Source organism: Melampsora larici-populina, assembly GCF_000204055.1.
Source record: "Melampsora larici-populina 98AG31 unplaced genomic scaffold MELLAscaffold_116, whole genome shotgun sequence".
Taxonomy (NCBI): domain Eukaryota; kingdom Fungi; phylum Basidiomycota; class Pucciniomycetes; order Pucciniales; family Melampsoraceae; genus Melampsora; species Melampsora laricis-populina.
In genome coordinates, this window is record NW_006768880.1 from 1 (window position 1) to 19706 (window position 19706).

At 43.6% G+C, this 19706-nt stretch overlaps 3 protein-coding genes across 3 annotated transcripts; all 3 read right to left on the minus strand.

The window, feature by feature from the left end:
- Positions 1 to 23: 23 nt before the first annotated feature.
- Positions 24 to 1250, minus strand: MELLADRAFT_84519 (uncharacterized protein; the record flags this gene model as incomplete). The annotated part of the gene is made up of 3 exons (XM_007418973.1): positions 24 to 160; positions 205 to 1160; positions 1201 to 1250. The coding sequence occupies 3 exons, from the start codon at positions 1248 to 1250 to the stop codon at positions 24 to 26; spliced, it is 1143 nt and encodes a 380-aa protein (XP_007419035.1).
- A 4004-nt stretch (positions 1251 to 5254) lies between these two features.
- Positions 5255 to 8142, minus strand: MELLADRAFT_114142 (uncharacterized protein; the record flags this gene model as incomplete). The annotated part of the gene is made up of 8 exons (XM_007418972.1): positions 5255 to 5284; positions 5403 to 5543; positions 5753 to 5779; positions 6070 to 6164; positions 6214 to 6383; positions 6780 to 6874; positions 6916 to 7279; positions 7760 to 8142. 8 exons carry the CDS (start codon positions 8140 to 8142, stop codon positions 5255 to 5257), a joined length of 1305 nt encoding a protein of 434 aa, XP_007419034.1.
- Positions 8143 to 16084: 7942 nt separating this feature from the next.
- MELLADRAFT_84522 (uncharacterized protein) lies at positions 16085 to 17129 on the minus strand (the record flags this gene model as incomplete). The annotated part of the gene is made up of 4 exons (XM_007418971.1): positions 16085 to 16322; positions 16387 to 16484; positions 16575 to 16727; positions 16785 to 17129. 4 exons carry the CDS (start codon positions 17127 to 17129, stop codon positions 16085 to 16087), a joined length of 834 nt encoding a protein of 277 aa, XP_007419033.1.
- Between the last annotated feature and the right edge of the window lie 2577 nt (positions 17130 to 19706).

The window sequence follows — 19706 nt, forward strand, 5'->3', positions numbered from 1 at the left end:
TCAATACATACACTACAGTTGTATTAGAGCGTGATGCCACGATATCTCATTGCCTCGCCGAATGATGGTGATAATGACGCAAACATCCTAAAGATGGCCGATAAATTAAGAGACGTAGCATAAACTGTGATCGATAGCAGAATTAGTTCAAGAACGTGGTCTGATTATTTGAGTATTTTCATCAGTCCAAAGGCTATGACTAACCAATCAAAAGGTATGTTAGGAAGTGCGTGATATCAGCTTGTACACCAGCCATAAAATATGTGATGGAACCAAAGAGTGAAACTTTAAATGCAATCAAAGGAAGATCGCTAATAGTCCGAGCTAATGCGAGTGCACCTGGAGAATAGAACCCAAATCGTCGATGTCGTTGAACTATAGGACGGCCAGCGAGTGTGTTGGCCAATTCTGATAGTTGAAGGTATCCATTGAACAGGATTGAAAGGAACAGGACAGATCCTCTGGTAAAAGCTGCTTCAGTGGTAGCTGGAAGTTGATAGAATAAGGAGCCAATGATGAATGACAGCATTACATTCACTATTGTCTTTGTCGTGTATGGTTGTAGATCGGCTCGAATCAAAGCCCACTGCCGTAAGACAAGGTATGCTACCTGTCTGAAGTAATTGACTGTATATGATGAGGAATTAGGTGTCCACCTATCTTTCTTGGCGCGATTGGCGTGTAAGATGTGATGAGCCGGCCCGGAGGAAGGATAGAGCGACTCGTATTCAATCATCTCCTGTTTAAGGGTATCATATTGCTTAGAGTGCTTGTAGGCCTTCACAAAGTCGAGCGGGGTACGGGGTACACGATCATGATAACCGTCTCGAATGCGACAAGTCTCCGGATCGGTGACTGCACAGAGGAAATCAGCTGCAGGTGGTGCTTTGGCTCGTTCGAAGCCCAGTTCTTCAAAATATTTCACTGCCTCGGAGATTGGTCCAAAGTAAATCTGGTTTTCTGAATAGAGCAGGAGAAGCTTATTGAATCGAGAATATAATGAATCTGAAGCCTGACGTAAGCCTACGATTGAAGATCTTTTTCCTAATTTAGCCCATTCTTTGAGGCTTTCAATCATCTGAATTGCGGTAGACAAATCGAGAGCAGGTGTAGCATTATCGAGATATAGGATCGAGCAATCCGTCATTGAGATATATTTGCTTTTCACGAATCCAAAACAGAAATGGTTTAAGAACATACTGGCAGCAGGAGTGGCAGTGGAGATTGAATATGAGTGATGTCGTGGTCATTAGATATGGGTAGAGTCCATTTCTCCCAGTGCAGGTATCAATCAATCACAACAGTGAGACTGTGATTTCTTCAGGTAAGAGATTTTGGTTCAATTTCTGAAGACTTTAGGCTTGCTTTTGATATATGAGGATGATTGGATTTCCGAGGTAGGAAATTTACAATTGTTGGATGTTTCAGATGTAAGAAAGACGGATACTGAGGTAGGTGTTGTTAGGTTATTTTCAATAGGTTTCGAAATAGAAAGGTAAAGGAATACATCGTCAGGTTATATAACGTGTCTATCTTTTGCAAAGAAAAACAAGACATGAAAATAGCTAGAAAAGAACATACCACATGGTCAACGCTGAAACACAATTGTTTGGTGGGCTCCAACTTTCAGCTTAAATTGAATTGTATGAATGATGGCTGTTGATGCATCGAAGAGATACTGCGATGCATGGGGATAATCCACAGTTAGAGGAAAACCCACCCAAACCAACACGTCGGGTAACTTGCAATTTTTTTGATTTTCTGGTTGCTGGTAATGACAGGCTAAGATTGGTTGACTTCGGTGACATTGAGATTTCCTGCATTCACACTGAAAATTCAAATCTTGATAATCTTTGTCTGTGTGTATTAGAGCTAAGAATCAATTCTGAAATATTTTGTTGATGTCGGTGGAGCCAAAGAGATGCATTTGCTAGGCATCGCGAGATCGAGTGCAGTTCACAATGGATTTGATTGCTCCAGATTGGTTTTGATGTGAGGCAAAGCAACACAGCGTGTAAATGATTGGCTGTGAAAATGATGGTGTAACTGATCATGCCAGTGGATGCAGATTGATTTGCAATGAAAGGTTTCTGACTATGGACAAAACTCAAAGATCACGCTAATGGTGGATTTTGTTGAGTTTTGTAAGCGAACCATCTTTGTGGTTAAATGTAACTAGTACATTCAGGCGGCGGCGCCGCTTCAATGAATGGGCGGCTGGCGCCGCTTCAATGGATTCATATACACTCTACTCTCTGGCTCACCGGAAAAACTGGTAAACTTGCTACAATTTATTGGCTACACTGGCATAATTTTTCATTTCAACAATGTGATCCTGTATCATGAACACTGCAGTTCCCACTCTCACTCTTTCCATCTTCTATTTTTCAGTGCTAGTACATCATCAATGTCTCTAACCTCACGATCACAGTTTGACTTGCGGTTGAACTGTCGATCTGTTCCTACCTTTGCAGCTGCCCTCGCTATTGAATGAGTGATTTGGGATGAGCAGCCCAAGCGAGTGTAACAGACTTTTTGACCACCCTTCCCAATCCCCCGGCCTTCCTTAGAAGGTAGCGTGTGATGAAAAGTGCTCTTTCCATTCCAGGCAATCTGCACCGCCGACTTACCTCCAAATTTGATTGCAACCCGATACTCGGGAAAAATGAACCACCCGCCTATCAGCATAAACCCTTCACTCTCGGTTACTATTCTCCCACTAATACTATCGATTGGGTACCAGAGACAGTACACTTTTCCTTTATCGTTGTCCGTATGTGGTTTATTATAAAAATTACCAAGTGTAAATGCAAAATTTGCAGCGAAGTCATGCGGTCCAGAAGGTTGAAATTTCGAAGTTTGAGTCATTGGAGGTACCCCTAAGTCGTTGAGTTGCTGCCGCGCAAGTACAAACCCAACATCGCAAAAATCACTGAATTGCAACCCAACCCTCGCACCAAAACCCGGGAGGTTGTCCAAGAATTGTCGATATAGTGACTTAGATGAATCCTTACTCGGCAAATATGAGGACATCAAGATGTTTGCAGAGTACCCCACTGTTTGTCCAAAACAGTGCATTCGTCCGTGTATCAGCGCACCATTGGTGGTTACCGTACTCTTAGTTTCAATTGCAACTGGTTCATGATCGTCCTCAACATCCGATGGGGGAAGTGAGGTAAGCGGAGAAGATTCTCTAGGTGAAGGTGGGAGTGAGGTCAATGGCGACGACTCTCTCATTTCGCCTGACTCAATGGACATAGTGGAATCACAAGATTGGATCGCATGATGTCCTGGAAGTCGCAAGGCTGATAATTTGCGGATCTGATCAAGCAAGGCTTTCCCGTTTGGAGTTGGTAAGCGTTTAAATAATTTGGTAGACATCATAATCGTATCCACATCCCTCTGATGCTCCTCGCGAGTGTTCGAATCCATAGCTTCAAGATCCTCAAACGCGTATGTGAAAACCAGTTGCTTTGAGTCGCGATCAACAAACTGCCCTCTCCCATGGGTTAAAATCGTATAGGTGTTAAATATTATCTCCATAGTACGCTCGTGGTCTTCAAATGGTAGCAATGGATCATCGTATCTAACTACTTGCTTATCATGTTTCTTTAATAATCTATTTGGACTGTTCGCAGATTGATCGGTTTGGCGTGCTTCGGTAAATTTCGCTGCCCTTGTTGCATGGCGCCTAAACCAAAAATCAAGTATCAGATGTATGAATCCCCGGCAGGACATTCAAGAACCCGCTTACGTAGTTTCCCTCCCACTCGTTTTCACAACCAGAGGAGGCGCTTTGGGTATACCTTCCAAACCTCTTTCGCGGTACAAATCCAATGCTTGCCACCTGAAGATTATGGCCACATACCAAAACAACTTCGCCATCAGTATCAGGATCAAAACGGCCACACATCACACAATTTCTTACTTTAGCGTTCCTTTCCCAGATTTCCCATCAGCCTTAAGCACAGTGTACTTGCACGCTTGATGAAGCCAAAATTCTGATTTAGGAAATCCATCCGGTGCCAGATATTCATGGGCCACATGTATGTAGGATTTTGGTACCAGGAATGGCGCCGGGAGCTATGCGCATCACAATATCGAATTATTAGACAGGGAATTGTGCTCAATGACACCACTAATAGTGCATTGTGCTGAGGGGATAATCAGCTGACTTACATCATCATTGGTATGCCCAGTTTGCCTCTTGCTATCTATACCCTTAAGCAGATCCGATAAGAACGTTACCCCTTCCAAGGACGTGTGATTGCTGTAAATATCACATGAATCAGCTGTTGTCTCATGATAGAAACAGTATTATTTACCACATACCTATCGGACAATTGCGACTGAATTCCGTATTTTGCACGCTTGGTTGTAGGCCAATCAGGATTTTGGTTCGTGGACATTTTATGTAACTTGACCTAGGTTGAAAAATCTAAGTCAGATCCCATAATTAATGTCAATAGAAGTCCAGTCCGATCGTGGCATTTTCGTCCTTTGTAGTTAAAGTATCCACAACTTAAAGAAACCCCAAAATGATTAAAGACAGTACAAATGGGTCGGGATGGACATGACTTTTAGCAGAACACGATCTAAATTGTTCAGACACTGTTCGTGGCCTCTGCTATCCACCATTTGCCTCCCGGCATTTGCACAATCTTCTCTCACCTCCGGTTCTTCATGCGGAAACGTGGCATCTAGCCAAGCAGGATCGGATCTAGCTTACTTGTTGAACCTGGTTCTGTTGCTACGTATCGCCAAGGATTCACCTATCAAATCATGGGTCAGGCACCGTGAGAAGATGTGGACAGCAACAGCAGGTAATCATGAAATTCACTCTACCTGGTTATCTCCACAACACCTCAGCGGTAGTAAAACCTTTGAGATTTAAGAGTAGCACTGCACCTGGTCCTAACGACTGGATGACCAATGTGATATTTAGAGGATTACAGGCAATCCAGTAGAGTACCAATCGGCGAAAAGATGCACATTAGTTGCGTGACCCCAACCCTCTGAAAAGTTCCACCATGAAGTTCACACCGCCAAAAGCCCCGGGACCCAGAAACTGAGTCTGCATGCATAGAGCTGGATGTAACTTTTAACAGAGTGCGATTCAAATTGTGCAGAGGCTATCCTCGCCCTCTGTTAATCACCATTATCCACCGCTACACATGCAGGCTCACCTTCAAAGCCCCAGTTTATTTGATTTGGGTGCGTGAAATTGAGCTTAGTAACCCACATACAATTATGCTTACCTAGTGGCCCAGTTTTTCAGCCCGAACTATAGCATAACAAAATCAGAAGTCAGGCAAAATGTTTCAACCTACCATTACTTAACGAAGGTACCAAATTTGTATGACACTTGAAAAGATGACAGATGGTTGAGAGGTAACACACACCTCTGAAATCTTATGTTCCAGCACCAAACGCGATATTCGAATCGTTAGATGCAATCTAGCAGAATGACGGTTGGTGAAAACATCCAGATTAGTTCCCTGACCCCAACGCCAGTCCAACCCCTCTAAGAAGCTGTCATCGCCCTAGACCCCAGGATTTGAAAGGTGAGCCTGCATGTGCAGGAGCAGATCTAACTTTTAGCAGAGTGCAATTCAAATTGTGCAGAGGCTATCCTTGCCCTCTTCTAATCATCCGTATCCACACTACGTCCGCAGGCTCATCTTCAAATCCCAGGTTATTTACCTTGGGTGCGTGAAATCGAGCTTCATAACTCATACAAAATTATAATTACTTGGTATGGCAGTCCTTTAGATTGGAACTGCAGACAACAAAATCGGAAGTTAGTTAAAATTGTTCAACAGGCCACTACCTAAAGCAGGTGCCAGGCTCGCACGACACCTGCCAAGATCACAGATGGTCAAAAGGCAGCACACACGTTTGGATCCTACTGTTTGAGGTAGGGTCTCTCGAATGTCTCTACGTGTTCGTGTCACAAGAATCGTGATGAACGTCAAAACCAGATGTTAATCAGGTAAAATAACAGTCGGTCAGAACAATAAGGTCTGATATCAAAATCGCCCTGAATCAAAATGTAGGCTTCAAACTTACCAAGCAATGCTTACTGCGTAAATCCTTTACCTCCGTGTCAAGCAACCAAATCGAGTCCCGGAGATTCGACAAACCCGCTTTTCCAGAACAAATCACTTGGAACGTCAGCAATACAAGAGAGATAATTTGATGAAGAACTCTCACCGATATGTCTAAGACTTGCTCGAGTGGTCCTTACCCAGCTCTTTGAGTGACTCGACGCCAAATTGGGCGATTGACTGATTTCACTTGATAGAGACTTTTCAGATGAACCTTCAACCAGCTCCTCGATGTTAACATCCAACCTAACCACCGGGCTAGAATGTGGTTTAAGTCTATGTGAAAATTTAACCAAAATTTAAGCCCAACTTTGCTAGATCCAAACGTCATTTGATTCACTAAACTGTAGTTTCAGGACATAACTGTCAATTCTCAAACGTCAGAGTCTGCGTTGCCATACACACCACATTACATGCTTTGCTTTGCAAAACACAAGGTTCTTCACGAATTCACGAGTGCTCATTACGTGTTTAGTATCTCATTTAATAGGTAGTCACAACGATAGCACACATATACGTAGAAATTGTGCAATGCTTCAGCAAGGAACCAATCAAAATACTGAAAAGCAGTTATCAAATTGGTGATTATTGGTGACACAGAATATTATGCCTTTGGTCAGCACTTGCACCAATTAATGACAGTATCGGACTCTGCATCTATTTGCCCCCTACATTGCCCTGGGCCCATCTCCCCCTATTTTCCTCTCTGAGCCGCTGTTGAGGTTATCTACAAACTCCTTTGAGTCATAATGTAGTCTCCAAGTTAGCTACAGCAGACATTGAATATCAGATTTCAAACATTGCTTACCAACGTCTCAGTGTAATTCATCGAACGTCTAAAGTGGCATTCAATTTGATGAGCACCGAACTTGGCTCGTAAATTGAGATCTTCATCGATGTCCGCGACTTGAGTTATGAAGATGATATGCTTGAAATTTTCTCCCTTCTCCAGTCGCAATTTACCGAGTTCCTTGAACAATGTGTACCAGTAAGCTTGAGTGTTATAATAATCAGTGATTAAGACTTCGACGGTTTGGAAAAGTTGCCAGCAAACCCAGGGCGGTTGGTGACGTCCAGGATTGATATGGCTAGTGCGTACAACTCGGAGCTCGGGAAAGCAAATCTTGCGGATTTGCTGTGGTACACGGTCGGGGATTGTGTCGAAGTAAGCACTGGTGAGTGTGATTTGAACGCTTGAGAACAATGGAGCGGATTCTTCTGGCTCCCAGGAATGAGCAATTTCTAGCATACGAATCTTTCTATCTTCAAATCGGCAGAAGTTGTGAAGAGCGATGAGATTGCATGGGTGGCATTGAACCCAAAGGTGTTGCAAATTAGGTAAAGCTCCTAGATTTAAATCAAGAGATTCAATGGTAGACATTTTGAGCGATAGTGACTCCAAAGCGTGTGCATCATTCAAGGCCTCAATTATAGACGCTGTGTCATTCACGATATCAGCCACCCTTGTTCCTATGAGTGCCAAACTTTTCAAGTTTTTGATTTGCTTGAGTGCGTATAGCATAGCATCCGAAAACCCTACTGAATTAGCAAAACCGAACTTTAAGTCCTCCAAATTTCTACCGCACATCGATATGATGCTCGCTGCATCCGTCATAAAGATCCAGTTAGATTCGCGGCGTCCGTACTCATACTCGACTTGTTCTTGACATTCATCTGATAACATTCCACGGAAGCCGCCAAAATTTGATGGAGAGACAAACATAACTTGTTCTAAGCATAGGTATCGAAGATTGAAAATATGACAAGGTCTCAGGCAGTTTTGCCACATCTTCATCAAGTAGCCATTGACCCAAGGAGTTCTCAAACAAAGAGAATGATACACAAACGGCGGAATAGCGGTTGCCCAAGATCTGGCCACGAATCGTAAACTAAGCAAGCGTTTGATTGACTTATGATGCAAAAAGGCTCTGTTTGCGCTGTTGAATGGTTCAATAGTAATTCTCTGGGCGTCATCATACAAGTAAGCTATGATACAATCAACTACTTCTACTGTCAACGACTGTGCTGGAGTCATTTCTAATGTTTGTTATCAATACGATCAGCCAGAGTACTTTATCAACGGAAGGAAACCACTTACTTGAAATGCCTTGTTAAGAACCGAACAGCACACAACAAGTGATCCCTGCATTCCGATTCAGTAATCCCCCAGCATCACTTTCTCCTCACCAAATTCTCATCATGATACACAGACATCGCATGCTGTCCATTCAGCTGTTGAGGATAGACACCGCTTACTTTCAGGTATCACCCAGCAGTATTATCCGTTAGTCGCCGCGCAGCCACCACCACAAGGCACCAACGTTCCACATGAATGTTCCGTAACTTCAGTGGAAAGCCAGAATTTACTGAACTAACACCCTACATGCACCAATGAAGTTTGAATTGTTGCCAACAAGTATGTAGTTCCTCGTCCATTCGTTAGGAATGATATACCCACGTCGAAATATTCCTAAGTGTGGCAGCGTTGACATCGCCCAATTTGATTAACAATCCCTAGGCCACAGGTCGCATGCTTCCGGATCACCATGCGAAATACGATCACGTGATTTCCTGGTGTGTTCGCGTCCAGCCCTACGCAAACATTCATTGAAACACATCAACAAACCATGCTTTTTAAGACACCGGAGACGAACCGGTGTAATCGACATAATGGTCCAGCAGAATATGGATTGGCCTACTCACGCTGAAATTTGACTATTCTGAAGACTTGGTGGGCTGTCAAGTTGATTTGAATGCATTGTTTGTTAGATCCGGCCAATGTGGCTCCCACTCCGAAACCAGTAGACTTGAAGTTTACACACGTAATTAGATCGCAAGGTACAAATTCGTTTGATACAGTACTCATAGGGTACTCGTATTGTTATATCGCTTTGAGCACCTTATATGGATTCGAAGTCGTAAACATGTGATTGCGTGTTGCTTTACTTCCAAGTTTTGCAAGCTATCTTTCAAGTTGCCAGGAAAATAGAGTCGTGCCGTGTTCCCACTTGTTCCAAATTTGTGAGTTGTAATTAACTAAATTGATGTGCAACACCCTGTAACACCATGCTAGTTCATAATCATGTGAACCAAGGTGCACATGTGGTCGACGGAGTACCCAAGTGAAGTGCATTTGTGATAGACAGATCAATAATGGATATTTCTGTATAACAACTTTCGCCATAATTTCAACAATTGATTTTGACACACTGAGAGGATTGTAAATTCTTTAACAAAAGTGGAACACAAATAACACCGTTAGAGGTGGTGAAAAGCGAAGAAAACATATGGGCTTGCTCAATTCTGCAGGATCGGATGAAATACAATGTTCCTGGTGGCCAAGTCGTCGTCCTTAGAGACAATACAAACATGAACATTGGAAGCAGAGGTGCACCTAGAAAGAGCTACATACAATTGTCCGTGAGTAAAAACCGGATTAGGTAACAATACTGTCACCCTGTCTAAGCTTTGCCCTTGACTCTTGGTGATTGTCATGCAAAAGGCGGGTACGATTGGGAACTGAAACCGATAGAATGGAATTGGACACTGTTCATTGCCTTCATGGTGCAATAACATCTTTGGCAAACTTATAGATGTACCTTTCATTTCACCAGTTAAGATACGGCATTCTAACGCGTTTTCGCCAATCTTTGTGATCAATAGACGGGTACCATTGCATAAGCTGTCGGCTAACTGCAGATTTTGTAAGACCATTACCGATGCTCCGATCTTCAGGTTCAGTGATTGCAACGGAAATCCAGGAAAGTCGAAAGTGTTCAAAACGTCAACTGAGACTGAATCACAAAAAGCTTCATCCATGGAGTCGATTGAGGCCGAGGTGTAGTAAATCCCAGGTAAAGAACTCATCACATGATCGTTGATTGCAGACATCGTGGCGTTTAATGGTGTTATTATACACCTGCCCGAGTATAGCTCAGTCAGTCTCGCCCAGTCCTCAGTCATAATTAAGGCTCTTGCTCCCATATACTCAGTATCCACAAGATCTGAGTTGAAGATGGATGGTGGCCGAATTATTGACACATTACAAAATTGCAACGGAATTGATGCTGCGTATTCCTTTTGCAATTGTCCAGATCCCAGTTCCAATAACCAGGCGGCAAATTTGACATTTGTTGCATTTTGGTGGGGGTTTGCACCTCCCAAGCAAATATTGAGCGTTAAGGCAAAGCGTTTGACGTGGGTCCATAGGTGAGAAGCTTTGAGACTCGCTCCTGCTTGTTGCATTAAGTTTGATCGCCTCACAATCGGGAGGGTTTGTCGGAAGTCGCCAGCAAATAGAACGACTTTGCCTCCAAAGGGTAGATCGATTCCGGTTAAGTCGCGGATTGTGCGATCGACACACTCAATCGCGTGTTTGTGTTGCATTGCAACTTCATCCCACACTATGAATCTAACGTCCTTCATAGCGCGCCCTACGCGGTCCTTTGAAGACACCGGACATACTGATTCTTCGTCCACCAAAATGGGAATTTTGAAAGCGCTATGCGCTGTCCTTCCTTTCAATAGCAACAGTGCCGCGATGCCGGCTGATGAGACTGCCTGAAATGATACTTGATTTGCATTGCAGTAATGCAAGATGCAGTTCAAGACAAATGTCTTGCCAGTTCCACCGGGACCGTCCAGGAACGCAAGGTAAGGTGAATTGTTGCTCAGTGCTTCCAGAATTGGCGTGATCACAGCGCGTTGTTCACGTGTTAGGAGGCGTAGCATGCCTTCATATTTTCGGCTGCTCTCGTCTGAGTTTACCCCACGTTCTTGATTGCCCTCCGGTCCCCGTGGCAGGTCTAACTCGAAAAGTAAATGTTGATCGATTGAATTTAGACCAACATCGTGAAGAGTTGTATCCATTGAGATGAGAATCTGCTCAAGTTGACTAAGCGCATAATTCTCTATTTGATTGCGCGATGGAGTCAGGTCAGGATTAAGTTGCTTGAGCTGGTGTTCACAGTCATCAGATAAATTATCTACATGTTGAAGCCAGAGTTGAGGTGGATCTGCAGGAGAGCTGTGGCATAAAATGATTGCCAGCATACGTCGGAGTTGATTTCCGGTGGCCCAAACAGCTGCTTCAGTAAGACCATTATGGTAATGCTGGTCCGTCAATAGAAGTCCGTGACGATCAGCAGCTTCCCAAAAGCTACTTAACACAATACCATTTACTGTTCGAAGCGCTTCAAAGGATGTCGGCCCCCGGATATGAGAAAGCAATAGTCTTAGATAGTATACATCGCCTCTTTTGATATTTGCGAAATACACTCGTCCAATAGCAATACCCTTGTTTTTTCAAGGAGATAGTCGCTTTGACTTCTGGTCCCATGTGAAGTGTCGAGGAACCTCCTGATATTTCAGGTCTTGTATAGTTCCATTGGTGAACGGCAATCTTGTGTTCTCACTGCAGTGCCGGAAGTACTCCGTTAATGTCGTTCGCTCGGCTCTTCCAGTTTCGACCGATGTACGCAGCCCAGCCGTGTTATAGAAGTAAACTGTCTGGTTTCCTTCAAGGTGCAAAGCGAGACGTTGGACCGGAGGGTAGCGACCGGCAATTGGGAACTTAAGAAGCCGCCAAATCGCTGTGTCAACACATGGGTCAGTTGCTGCCAAATTTGAGAGTGACAGGACATAAACACACCTTCAGGCGCACTGATATATCGAGCATTCAGGAAAGCCAGGATTTCATCTTTGCTAGCTTCATCCTCGAGATTTTCCATCGTTCTATCATGTCCTTTCAAGATATACTTAAATAAATACTTGATTGCCTTGATGCTTCCCGCAACTTCAACATTGATATGACATTTGAACTTAAGTAATAAAAAGCGGTTGTAAGGGACCACATTTCCATTGTCGTATTTGATGTTACCTTTCATGTAGCAGCGCCCGTTGTTTGGTCGTTTATAAGTGGGATATGAGTCTTCCGGCATCGAAGTAGTCTCACAGAAGGTTCAAGGATAGCCACGGGTGCAGGCAGTTCCATTCCAACAAGGACATTTGTGACATGGGCCATGCAACATGTGTTGGGTTACCAATCCGAAAAGGCCAGCTTCTGTTTCAGGGTCAGGTAACTGTGCCGAAATTAAACAGTTGACATCGCTGGGTGACACAGGTCTCGAGTCTCCCTTGAGGAATAAAATCAGATGACAGTGCGGTAAGCCACGTTTCTGGAATTCAATTGTATAGACGTAAGCTACGCATACTCCAAGTCGCTCCCGCTTTGTAACATCATCCAGCAACTCATGAAGCTTGAGGTAAAAGACGCGCACAACCAGATCAGGTCGGTCTTCGGCAGTTTGACCCTCTTCTAATTCATTGGTGATTTCAGACCATTCTGGATTTGCCGTCATAGTTATGAATAAACTGGGATTTCCGTATTCTGCTACCAAACTCATCAAATCTGGATATAGTTGTTGTAGATGCCGTGGGCCTCCAACAAAACTCGACGGCAAGACTACCCTTCGGCCAACGACTTCATCTTCGGTTTCATTACCCAAAGCTTCGATTGCTCCGTGATACAATTCAGCTCGAATTTCGTTTTGATGGAATCGCAAGTATTGCAACCTTGAATGCTCAACGCAAACGTACATATCGACGGCGAATTCTTGGAATAGTCTCCCAGATCGCAAGATTACCGACCAAGCTGGTCGTTTAAATAGTAAGTAGGCGAACCAATCAAGATTAGAGACATCGCCTTCCGGATCTAAAACAACAATCACAATCAGTGTCTAAGTTATCAAATCAGGAATAGAAAAGTGACTTACTGGTGGGAGTGGGATTGCGAAAACAATCATGCCACATTTGCGACCCATACAGAAACAAAAGCGGATACCGGAGAGCAAAATAACCAGTATGCAGCTCGGATATTCGCTGTCGTTCGCCACACTGCCAAACCAGCACAATGTCACGCCCCCGTTGTCCTACTGTTCCATCACCATCAACTATAGCCGCGACTTCGTTTGCGGTAGGTAAGTTGTAGCGGCGTTGGTCTGATCCACGCGCAAGTACAGTTTTTAATTTGAGAGTGCGAACGATTCCGTCTTTGCAAATCTCTTGGGCTGACCTGAACACTTTAGCGTACGGGTTGTGTCGATCCATGAATTGTTGGAACATGAGCAAGATTTCCGGATCAAGACCTTTCACTCCCGATCGCTCCGCTCTTAGTTTAGCTTCCTCATTGCCCCCAGCACCATACGTAAAGATCTGGCCAAAACCTGGTTCTGCACCTGGTAGAGGCATCAGGGAGTTGATGTTATGCGAAAGTTGGCCAGAAATCTTGAATACATATTGACCACGTTGACCCAGAACCGATGCATCGAGGTGGAGACCAAGGGAAGTAAACGAAAGAGCGTTATTGTATTTTTGAATCTTGACGCGGAAGGTCTTTGATCCTGGATTAAGATCACTTAGTTTGACGTAGTAAACTGGGTTAAATTCAACTGAAAATTTACTTACGATCATCACTTCCTGTTAACAGGTCACGAAAGAATCGTGGCACAGGTTCATGAACCAAGTCGGGAAAATACTTGACGGGGAGGTCAACATCTCCGTGTCGACAACAATTGCCAAAGGTTGCTCGTAATGACCTAGAATTCTTCACTCGGCGTTCTGATTTCCATCTGAAAGCTCCACACCCCCCACATATATCATCGTGACGCCCTAATTTATATGGTATTTCATCTCGAAACCGATGTAATAGGTTGGCTTCCGATCCAAATCTCTCGGATCGAATTGCACCCCCACGGGCCGCTCTTCTGGAAGGCATGAAATTAAACGCAAGCAAGAGGAAGACACGTATAATTTAATGTTACTAATAAATTCGCCCACTTGGATTCGAAGGTTTGTTTGCAAAATGATGTCAAAGAAAGAGATTCTGAAAACTCACAACAGTGTCCTTACGCAAGGTTCAGTCTGGCTACGAAGCAAGTGAACTGATTGCCCCAATGTCCCAGGTGTACTTCCAGAATGAAATTGAGCTCACTTGAAACTCCAGCGTAGATTCGCGTCAAATGGACACAAAAAATAGGGTCAGTACATACATCCTGATAACGCCTAAAGTTGCGATGGAAATTTGTACGCTATAGGCCAATCCTGGGTCTGACTTCCTCAAAAGCCGACCCTTTGCATGCAGAACTGCAAACCTTACGACCTCGAAATGCACGTCAATCACGCTTCCAGACTGTGATTCATTTACACGCAGGTGATATTTCGGTACAACGTGATAATCGCGTTTGCATATATATGCGGTGATTGGTCGATCTCCTAGTTTCAAGATCAGAAGGCACATTGTTAGTGTGTAGCGAGATGATGGAGGACGTGGTTCATGCCCCAATGTGTTGAAGAAGGTTGCTTACGCGCAATCCACGATTACTGGTTTTGTTTTATTCTGATATACATCCAGATAACCCGGTCAATGGCGCTCCAAGTAGATTTCTAATCAGAGTTAATATCATAAATAAATGACAAATCAATATCACTTCAGGTTCAATGTATAGGAAAACGTACAGAACATTGTTTTCACCTTATTGACCGCTAGTCCAGGTACAACAAATCGGGTTTTGGAGATTGTAATCAGGAGTCGGATGAGATAAACTTTGACTATAGGACTGGTAGTTGAATAACTCATCACATTCTGTAAATTAGCATACTTGCTATGGTACTGGAACAGCAGAAGTGAAATTACTGACTCCGCCAGTTATTGATTCCAAGGCTCGCTGAAATACCCAAGGATCGGCCGGAATCTGGAGTGTCCAATCGGTTAAGCCACCAGGGTTTCTTCGCCAGTACACGCGAAATGAGCAAACTTCGATTACGCGGTATCACCGTAGTTGGTAATTGAATCAATACGCAAACTGCCTTGAAACGAATGAAATGATGGTGCAGATTGGTCTCCGGGGTCAAGTCGACGGTTAAGCATGGAGTCATAGCTGATCGTGCATGATCTCACCGCAGGCCTACACTTGACCCGCAGGACACGGACCTCGGGAGGCACTCTTGGTCATGAGCCAGATTAAGTCGCAGAATAGTATCACAGCGTTAAAGTATCCGCGTCAATTCAAAATACATCAAGGTAATAATTACAATTATCCCATGTGAATACAGACCTGCTACGTCGATATAAACATAACCCTGAGTCTCAAGGTTTAAAGGCCAGGTTTCACTTTTTCTGTATGATTCCACAATATAGTTTCCTGTATATATGTGTTCTTTGGTGATATGTGATTTATTAGTATGTTTCAAGCAAGTGGCCTTTACAATTTACCTGAGATCAGGCGCAATCATCTGCATCAGGAGGCGGATTGAAACAGATCTCACATTGTTCTCAAGTGACGCATGCCACACAAGTCTTGCGGACTCCGCAAGATTGAAGTGTGAGTACAGATTCAGCTCGGTGATCACCAGTTGACTTGAACGTGTATTTCAGGTAGACCAGGAGGCCAAATGCAACAGCTATCAAGATACTTCTGTATTTGATTTAGTGATGGTGCATACGAATCATGGTAAGCACAAATGGGAAAACAGTAGCACAGAATTTCTAATGAGGTCACTGTTAAATAAATTTTTCTGGGTTGGGTGGGCACAGTATGTATAACGTGGGAAGTGAAGAAGTGCGAGCAGAAACCGCAGACCCGATATATATATACAATAAACAAAATACCTACGAAACTGATCAGTCTATCTTGTACATGAATCACTGATATTGTAACAGTTATAATGACTTGAAAAGTAGGTAGAAAATCAGACGCTGATTTGCTCGTTCGAAGATTTGATCAAACTCGAAATCGAGTGTTATAAAGAGACCAAAAATAGTTCACTAAGGTGCACATTGGATGGAGTTGAGCAGACTAATTCAGTGAAGGATAAACTCCATGAGCCTGGTACACGAGGCAAACAACCTTAGTTGAGGTATGTAAGGTGTGCAATGAGACAATGGTACTGACCGGTGCGAGGTGTGTTTGATCTACAACTTAAACTTCCTCAGTTGAGTCATGTTCCACAACTTGTGCCACCTTGCGTTTAGGTTGTGCACGTTGTCTCTTTTTGGCAGGTGGAGTAGCTCTTACGATTGGATTCGGGTTGGATGTTCCAGATCCAGATGACAGGGACGATGCGGTGCGGTCAGAGGGAGGAAACGGGATGCTGGAACTTGTGTAGGACGCAATCAAAGGAGATCTGAAGGGCGCTTTGGCACCGCGTGGATTGAATCTAGTAGTTTGAATAAGATTAACTTGTTTCAGTTTTCAATGATGCAAAAGTTTGTCGAACTAACTTTACTATTTGGGGACGAGTGTTTGAAGCGGTGGAATTGCTCGCTTTCGATGCATGGCCACGTGAATTGACTTCAACATGGCCAGAAGTTGGGGCGACCTTATTGACCTTTGGTTTAGTTGTGTCAGATTTGTCAACATAAGTTTGCGCAATATAGGAACAAAAGCAAGAGGAAGTTCAGAAACTTACAATTACAATGTAACAGTTGGTTTCTTCATTAAAGTCTTTCACGTAACCGTGAAATTGACACTCACGACCATTCTTCACAATCTTTGGTGAACCCGAAAGGTGTTTGAATGGCGGGATCCGATATTCAACTGTTGAGGATCGCGGGTCTTTGGTCTGTGGTACGTTGCAATTAGTCACGTGAGAAGTCTGGTCTAGATGTATGCTACTTACTTCCGGGTGGAAGTCGCAGTGCTGGACAATTGCGTATAAAGAAACCAAATCATCATCCGTAGGATTCTTTTTGAGGAATTGCATACTTTCTTCAACAACAGGTGTGGCTCGATCAGAACCTTCGAAGAAGAACTCGTCATCATAGGTGTCACTGGTTTTGGTCGGGAAGAAAGAACCACGCAAAAAGTAATAATGCTTGGGTTCTAATTTAAAAATCTCAGGGCTATAACCGGTAGCACGAATCTCGTAATGAAGATTTTGTACACGGTTGCTGCCCCCACAGCCGATTAATACAGAATAACTTCGGTACTCAGCCTTGTATTTCATATCTTCCGATAGCTGCATTCAGTCCAGGAGTATGTGATCAGGGACAGCACCACCAAACAAAAAAGTTAGAATTGAACTATGCCTGTTCGTCAACTCCAAAGATTCCAGAGAGGTAAAGGCCATGTCCAGTGCAGGGCTTCGGTTCAGACATGACGCTTTGGGCTGCTTTGCTAGTACACCATTGAGAACACAATGTTATCAGGTTCGTAGTTAGTGATATGATAGCTGGTGGCATGGAAGTTTGAAATTAATGAAAATACATTACAAACTTTTGGGAAACGTTTGCTTATGGGTTTAGTTGGAAATAGTGGGTAGTATCTGTGAAGCAAAAGTATGAGACGCCAGGGGCTGCTTTATACTTTGCCCGTGTTGCAGATCCGCTGTGATTTAATCAAAAGCGTACGTAGCAGTGGTCGGGCACGTACGTTAACCAGCACATCGCATCGAGTTGCAGTTGGGGACATCAATCAAATCGGTTGACGATGAAGGTCAGTTTGGCGATGTGGTATCATCCTTGAATGATTAGCGTATGTAGCATTGATTCTCGGGTAGGTTGACCAACATATGGGATCGAGTTTCAGTCAGGGACATTAATCACGTCGGTTGACCATGAACGGCGGATTGGGGACGTAATATTATCCTGAAACCATGAGGTATGTGTATAAACCGGATATCGCAACTGAGAAGATGGGACTATCAAAAATGTGGATGTGTGTATAACCGTGAAATTCGATGCAGGGTGATTCAGGAAATCACAACGTGAGGAGGATAGTCCAAGGATAAACTACATACATACACATTAAAATTAGGCCGGCATTAATTTCGTGTGGCCCAGGTGCTTGCCAAAGTAATGACAGGTGAACTTCCTAAAAGTTGGGTATTAACGCTGGTGAACCTTGCTGTCGTGAAACATCATTGGTATTATGATTTATGCAAAGAAATCGTATCGGCGGTGGCGTAGCTGGGAAACTATGCGTAAGGGGCTCAGATTCACCCAGCTGGCCGATCGACGTGTGGGGCTCGATTCGATTTGTTGGATTGTGAATGACTATCTTGTCTACTGCCAAAGACACCACGCGAGAAGTCATAATTAGCGGAAGGCAGATGTTCTCGCCTGTGAGTCGCTCCAGTTGAGTTGTCCAAGAATTCGAGTTTTGAACGGCAAAGCCAGGCACGTGCGTGGTATGATGGCTACATGGTTGGGTGAAGGTATGAGATCGTTAGTTAGTACGCTGTGTGAAAGTGATTTGCTTGTACTGTTGACACCCTGGACAAGAGCTGGACAAATGAGGCTAGGAGTCTCTGGACCGAGGATAGGTGGTAGCGTAGTTTTTCAAGTGGCTCAAAGAATACCCGATATCGGTCCTTTGTCTTGCGCCGAAATTCCTAGGGCAAAGTAAATTGACCGTGCAAATGGCTGAGTCGCCAACTTCCCGACGTGATCTCCCTGTCTGCAGACATATCATACATGAGATGTTTGCCACGCAGGATGCTGTTCAAACGGTGTGCGAGTTGATTGGTCTGAAACACGATCATGGATAGTTGTTTTAGTGTTCACTGCAAACATCATTCGGGTTCCCCAAGTGGGCAGGAAAAAATGATTGGGAGTATGATTTGTCATAAAATGGTCTATCACTCCACACCTGAACCATAACACCCACACTACATATGTGTAGCAGGCTCAGTGAATATGTGGTTATCATGTACATACAGTTCTGCTCAGTTATCTGCTCATCAGGATAAGTTCTTCATATGTAATACATGCTGTAACTTCTTTCAGATTGAAAAAAGCTTCCAAAAGATTGACTACATACACTGACTCAATGTTTTGGTGTGATCTCATCAACTCAACTGCATGTAACACACTTTCTGTTACTAAGACATAGCTTCAACAATATTGCTTGAGCAGCTACAGAATGATATGTAGTAAATTTTTGGGAAAAAAATTCCAAAGTCGAAAAAGTTACATGTGGTATAACATGTGATTTATTTATTCTGATGGGCAAAAAACTGAGCAGACCTGTATGTACATGATAGACAACTATTGACTCAGCTTGCTGCGCATATGTAGTGTGGGTGAAATGGCTCAGGTGTGCAGTATTAGATTCTTTTATGAAAAACTGTACTATTAATCATTTTCCTCTTCCAAATTGGGGAAGTTGAATGATGTTTACAGTGGTTGTATGCAATGTTGTTCACACGTTCCCTAATTAAAACCACCTCCGTTTCGAAATGCAATTCTTGAGGCAGTATTCCACCGTACCAAATTGCCTTCATTTTTTGTTTGAGTATACTTCCCAGATTAAACAGTCAGACCTGATTAAAGCATCAATGCAGTCACCGTGGGTGTTTGTCTCTGTGATGACTATAGACATTGAGGTCATGGAGTGCTGCCTGCTTGCTCATGAATCTGACGTTGAGCAAATGGAAACAATGTTCAATCACGCGCGCTTGCATACAACATGCAATCCGTCTGCTTCATGCCCTCCACTTGCTTCATACTGAACAACAAGTACAGTGTAGTACTCAGGTTCAGCCGCCTGGCAAGAAATAGGAAATACACACGTAGTTGCAGTCGATTACGCATTGATTTCA